Source organism: Corythoichthys intestinalis, chromosome 12, assembly GCF_030265065.1.
Source record: "Corythoichthys intestinalis isolate RoL2023-P3 chromosome 12, ASM3026506v1, whole genome shotgun sequence".
NCBI classification, from domain to species: Eukaryota; Metazoa; Chordata; class Actinopteri; order Syngnathiformes; family Syngnathidae; genus Corythoichthys; species Corythoichthys intestinalis.
In genome coordinates, this window is record NC_080406.1 from 33314306 (window position 1) to 33320679 (window position 6374).

Here is a 6374-nt window from a genome sequence, read left to right on the forward strand (position 1 = left end):
GAATTGACTTTCCTATATAAAATTTTATAATTAAGAGTTTTCCGGTAAATATTGTCTATAAAAGATGTAAAAGCAGTAAAACAAACAATAAAAAAGAATGAAATGAACAAAAAAAGATATTTTTATAATGGATCACAAATATTTTTCGAACAGATCATGTGACTAGCACCTTAGTATTTGCTTTGCCTAGCCAAAATCACCCGAGGACTGAACAGGCAAGACAACAAACGCTAAGCTTTTAAAAGCAACAACAACTACTGAGCAAGAACTTGCCAATGTAGTTACCCCCATCAAAAATTGTATGCCCTGGCCATTGGAGCGCACACACACACACACACACACACATACACATTATTTATGAGTTATCTGAACTTAAACAATTAGTTGAAGTCAGAAAAGAACCACAGTTATATACTTTGGACATATATTTGGGGGGGGGGGGGTTATGGGCCTCGTCGATAACTACATAATCAAAACACGGAAATCAAGCAAATTAGTGTAACGCAGTGGCTCCGCTCAGGGGATACAATTTTTGACGCAGGTACCTACATTGGCACGACACGGGCGGGCATACCATATTCAATGGATAACGATCTTGGCGAAAAGTATAGCTGTCCTTAGCAGCCTGATTTAGAATCCCCCCAAAGAATGATGGGAAACAAAAAATGCTCATTTTCAACTTATTATTATAAATATTTTTGTAAGTTAATTTTATTGCTGACACTGCGTTTCGGGGTCATCAACATGTTGTGCGCACCTCCCCCAAAAGTCAAACTCCGCCGATGTCTACAGGTCACTTCCTGTTGAGTTTGAATCACTGCCTATTCATTTGTAAGATTCCCGGTTCACTTGTTGTGCAACCCAAAATAAACAGGACATGCCCATGATATGCCCCAAAATCAACAGGAAGTGACCCATAAAATACTCCAAAATCGAACAGGAAGTGACTGAAAATCAACAGGAAACCTGAAATGGCCCACAATTATCTCGTTGCCTGGCATTCATTGGCTGCCACCGATGGCCATAGAAGTGGGAGGAGCCCGTTTGAAGTGGGAGGGGTTCATTCGCTGCCACCCTCCCAGTTCAAATGGATTGGATGTCTACTAGTGATAGATTTACAGCAGAAGGATCAAGATGTTGTTTTTCCGTTTATTTTTTTGTTTTGTAGAATATCCTTGAATGATTTCCTGACCAATGTATCGATAATCGTTGTATTGCCATATCGGAAATCGCGTCGTATCGTGAGTTACCAAGAGGTTCCCACCCCTAGTTATAAGTGGCCATAAACAGAGTTAATTTATTTCTAATATATATATATATATATATATATATATATATATATATATATATATATATATATATATATATATATATATATATATATATATATGTATATATGTATATATGTATATATAAATTGAAACGAAAATTTAAAAATCAACTTTAGAAAGCTACTTGGGACCATAATAACCAGTGTATTTGTGTTTTTATTTATTTTAAATGAATTGATTTTTATTATTAACATTGCATTAATTTATAATAATAAGAAATAATGTAAAAATAAAATCATGAATAATAATGTAAATATATACCACAATGTGCGGACTATAAGCCATTGAAAAAACTAGTGGTTTAAAGGTCTTAAATATAAAAAAGAAGTTTATTTTAATTACCAAAATTTGTCATTTCCTCTTAAGTGTCAACTTTTAAATCGCTTTCCACTGTAACTGTAGTGACCGCTGTCCCTGAAAGGATTAAAACTCGAAATGTCCTCCCTGACGGACGGCCCTCCCGGTGAAAATGGATTGGACGTCAAGCGCCGTCAACGGTAAATCGAGATTTGTTCGTTTAAACGTCGCGTCTGCTGGCTGCGAGCAAGCGTGGTGTTGGAGCTGTGATTTCCGAGGGTCTTTGAAGGCAGCGGGCAGGGGCTTGCAGGAGGCGAAGATTGAATTGCTCAGTCAGTCAGAGGGTTCGCACCTGACGGGATGACACGGACGACGAGTCAAAAACGAAACAACAAAAACAAGTTTGTCTTTTGCTGGAGTTACTCTTTTGTTTTGCTTTTATAAGCGGACGCTTCGTAAAAGGTGAAAGAAGACGTCACGCGAGAGTTTTGTTTGGTTTTTCAACCTATTTGTGGATTTTGTTTGGCGCGGATAACTTCTCCGAGGATTCAGGACAAGGTGGAGGTGCACAGATTTTGAAAAGCTTCCTGCACGTGGATTAATGATCAATCAAAGACTTTTTCCTTGACTAAATATTAACCTTTTATGGTTCCACTTTGGCTTTAAAAGGAAAAGCCTAAGACTGTAAGACCCCTTTTAGTTGGGTTCTAAGTGTTCTCCGAGATTTTTGCTTCAGATTCAAATGGAGTCCACAGTGGGTTTCTTTCTGGTCTTGTTGGTCCAGAGCGGGTCCCGGGTCGGGGCAGCGTCCAAGGAGATCTCATGCGAGCCCCTGACGGTGCCCATGTGTCGCGGCATCGGCTACAACCTGACCTACACACCCAACCAGTTCAACCATGACACCCAAGAGGAGGTGGGCCTGGAGGTGCACCAGTTCTGGCCCCTGGTCCGGATTCGCTGCTCCCCGGACTTGCTCTTCTTCCTGTGCAGCATGTACACGCCCATCTGTCTGCCAGACTACCGCAAACCGATCCCGCCGTGCCGCTCGGTTTGCGAACGCGCCAAACGCGGTTGTTCGCCCCTCATGAGCCAGTACGGGTTCGAGTGGCCCGAACGGATGAGCTGCGAGCGTCTACCCCAACTGGGTGGTGACACCCTCTGCATGGACCACAACGGCAGCGAAGCTAGCACCTCGCCCCCGCCGCCCTTCGCAAAAGCCACACCCAAGCACCGCCCCAGAGCGGCCGACGCCCTGCCCCCGTCCAAAGGTGAGCGCGAGTGCCGGTGCCGGGACCCCCTGGTGCCCATCAAAAGGGAGTCGCACCCGTTGTACGGGAGGGTGCGAACGGGGCCGCTCCCCAACTGCGCCCAGCCTTGCCACCAGGCGTACTTCTCGGAAGATGAGCGCACCTTCACTGCCCTTTGGGTGGGGCTGTGGGCGGGGCTTTGTTTTGCATCCACCCTCGCCACAGTAGCCACCTTCCTCCTGGACGTGCAGCGCTTCAAGTATCCCGAACGACCCATTATCTTCCTGGCCGCTTGCTACCTCTTCGTGTCGCTGGGGTACATCATCCGGCTGGCGGCGGGGCACGAACGGGTGGCCTGCGCCCCGGGCGGTGCTGACCAGTCGCACATCCTCTACGACACCGGCGGCCCCGCTTTGTGCACTCTGGTTTTCCTGCTGGTATACTTCTTCGGAATGGCTAGCTCTATCTGGTGGGTGGTTTTATCCTTCACGTGGTTCCTGGCAGCGGGTATGAAATGGGGCGGCGAGGCCATTGCAGGGTACTGCCACTACTTCCACCTGGCCGCATGGCTGGTCCCCAGCGTCAAGACAGTCTTGGTTCTGGCCTTAGGTGCAGTGGATGGGGACCCGGTTGCAGGAATTTGCTACGTGGGCAACCAAAACCTTGAAAACCTCCGGGGCTTGGTTCTCGTGCCCTTGGTGGTCTACCTTTTAGCCGGATCGTTCTTTCTCCTAGCCGGATTTGTCTCTCTCTTCCGTATCCGGAGTATCATCAAACAGGGCGGCACCAAGACTGACAAACTGGAACGACTCATGATTCGCATCGGACTCTTCGGGGTGCTCTACACTGTGCCTGCCACGGTGGTGGTGGCCTGTCTGTTCTACGAGCAGCACCGCCGCCCCGAATGGGACCGGGCGCTGGCCTGTTCCTGCGCTGCCGAGCGCCAACAATTGGGCGGCGGACCCGACTATGCTGTTTTTATGCTCAAGTACTTCATGTGCTTGGTGGTGGGCATCACCTCGGGGGTCTGGATCTGGTCTGGAAAGACATTGGAGACCTGGCGCAGGTTCCTAGTGCGGTGCTGCCCCTGGTGGCCTTACAAGGTGGCGGCACCGCCCCCTGTGTACGCAGAGGCCGCGGCTTTAACAGGAGCAGTCCCGGGAATGTATCACAAAGCACAGTCTCATACATGACAGTACGTCTTAGTCCTTAAAACTGAAGAACTTCAGACCATGGCGTGGAGCTAGTACTTTTGGAAACACTTGCATACTAAACTTTATTTATTGATGTAAATATTAGAAGTGACCCTCAATTTGGTTGCTCAAAAAGGTCTGTCACAATGTGCCAGTCCTGGACCGTGAACATGTACATAAATGTAAACAGTACTGAACTTTTTGCGCCATCTGGTGGTGGCAACGAGAACTCAACACAAGAGGAAACAAAAACGTTAATTATGTGACAAGTTTTGTGTTTTTCCTTTTTTTTTTTTCTTAGTTTGGATGACGTCCTGAAAGTTCCAGAATCAGATTTTTGAAAATGATTAATAATTTGTGCTGAATTTTTGCAGCTTCTCATCTTAATTCAACATGAATCTCATTAAACTGTTATACTGTAGCAGATTTGTATTTCTATGGGAGAATACATTTTGAAAAGACAGTCACGTGACTAATCGTATTCATGAACATTTAGATTGATTGCTGATGTAGACTATGTCCAGAATGTTGCAAAATTTGAATTTTTCACAAGGTTTCCTAATTTTCTATTTGAAATTCTGTTTTTAGTCATCTTAAATTGCTACAAATTCAAATGCACTGTCGTGAAAGAGATTTTTGTAATTTATGAAGGTATAACAAGTTATAAAGGATGTTTATTTCATCACTGCTGATGGCTGGTATCTAATGATTGTTTCAGTGTAATTGACCGCAGTAGATGTCCACTGCATTTTGACTGGGGGGGGGGGACAAATTCGCAACTCAACTCCCAGTCAAAACGGATTGGACGTCCAGCATCTTCAATGGCAGCTAAGGAGTTAAAAAGTCTTAACGATTTGGCCCTTGAAATTCTGCTCGTGTTCATTTAAATCACCATAAATGGCATTGTTGTAGTGGCACAGGTTGATTAAAAAAGGTTTTATTTAAAGTTGAAAATTTGACTTATTTTTGTTTATAAAATGTGCCTATTTCCTTGTACAAAACAGCACTTTTTTGAGGCTCTAAAATACACCATTGACTTGAAATAGTTTGTTCAGACATCCTGTTTGATTTCTCCCTGAAATGTTTCTTTTCTGCTTGCAGTTAAAGACAATAAATTGACTAAAATGCTGTGTATTTGTATGTCATTATAACAAGAAAACGCAAACATGACAGCAAAGAGGCCGTGTGTATACATGATTAGTGTTTATTTTAAAATACTCCATCTGCAAACAGGTTTTCCATTTTAAAAAGGAAACATTTCACAGCTAGTAGCCTACATAGTAAGCAAAACCAACGTTAGTTTTTCTGTTTTTGCTGTCGAGTCCCCTCAGTAGCTCTACATGGTTGTACTGTAGTTTTTTTCAACGGGAGGGGAGAAAGAAACATGGGGGCACAATACTGAGCCTGATACCTTTTCAGTAGTAATATTAACCCTGGTCTTTGTCCATGTTGTCCACATGGGAACAGTGGATTAATTGGCGTAATTAATAAATACACGCGTCCTCGTTTTTGACAAAATGCCTTTTTCTTCAGAAGCGTATTGCTGCCACATTAAAAAAAAAAACCTGACATTAATCTGAAATTTTTTCCATGTGTATTAACGTTGATAACTTTCACCCTTTATTGTTTTACTGAAAATTTCTTTATATAGAAGGTAAATTTTACATCGAACGTAAAACGTTTCTTACTACTTGATGTTTGACTTCTGCATTCAGCAAAAACACCTTCATGTCATGTTAAACCAGGTTATGACTTTACATGTTTAAATGATCACATAATGGCTTGACAAATGAAGGTTTTACTGTTAAACTTCTCACGCTAACGCAACTTGGAATTTGTCACACTGCAACGGAAAATTCGTCACAGTGGAAATTTTAAATGTATGTAACATTACACATTTTAATGTAATATATTTCATTTTCTAAGAATATTTGTTCTGATGTACCGTTATCATTGGACTATAAGGTGCACCTAACTATAAGCCACCACTCACCAAATTTGACAAAACCGGCATTTGTTCATAGATAAGATGCAACAACTATAAGCCGTAGCTGTCCTCACTGTATAATGGGATATTTACACCAAAAGATATTCACCGATAACACTTTGACAGTGGCATCATTAAAGACTGTCATAATTAGGACATGACACCGTTATGAGCATTACTGAACTCTTATGACAGATGTCACCTAGGCTAAGGTCATACTGCAAGTCTTAAATGACAAACCAGATTTTTTCCGACTCGAGTTAGGCATTAACTTGACGGTCTGACCAGGACAAGTCGCATAGAAGTGAACCATTTCAAA

The 6374-nt window shown here is 43.0% G+C and overlaps 1 protein-coding gene across 1 annotated transcript; it reads left to right on the forward strand.

The window, feature by feature from the left end:
• Nucleotides 1-1914: 1914 nt before the first annotated feature.
• Nucleotides 1915-5234, forward strand: fzd5 (frizzled class receptor 5). Its single transcript, XM_057852242.1, has one exon. It carries the CDS (start codon nucleotides 2371-2373, stop codon nucleotides 4066-4068), a length of 1698 nt encoding a protein of 565 aa, XP_057708225.1. The 5' UTR covers nucleotides 1915-2370; the 3' UTR covers nucleotides 4069-5234.
• The last annotated feature ends 1140 nt before the right edge of the window (nucleotides 5235-6374 follow it).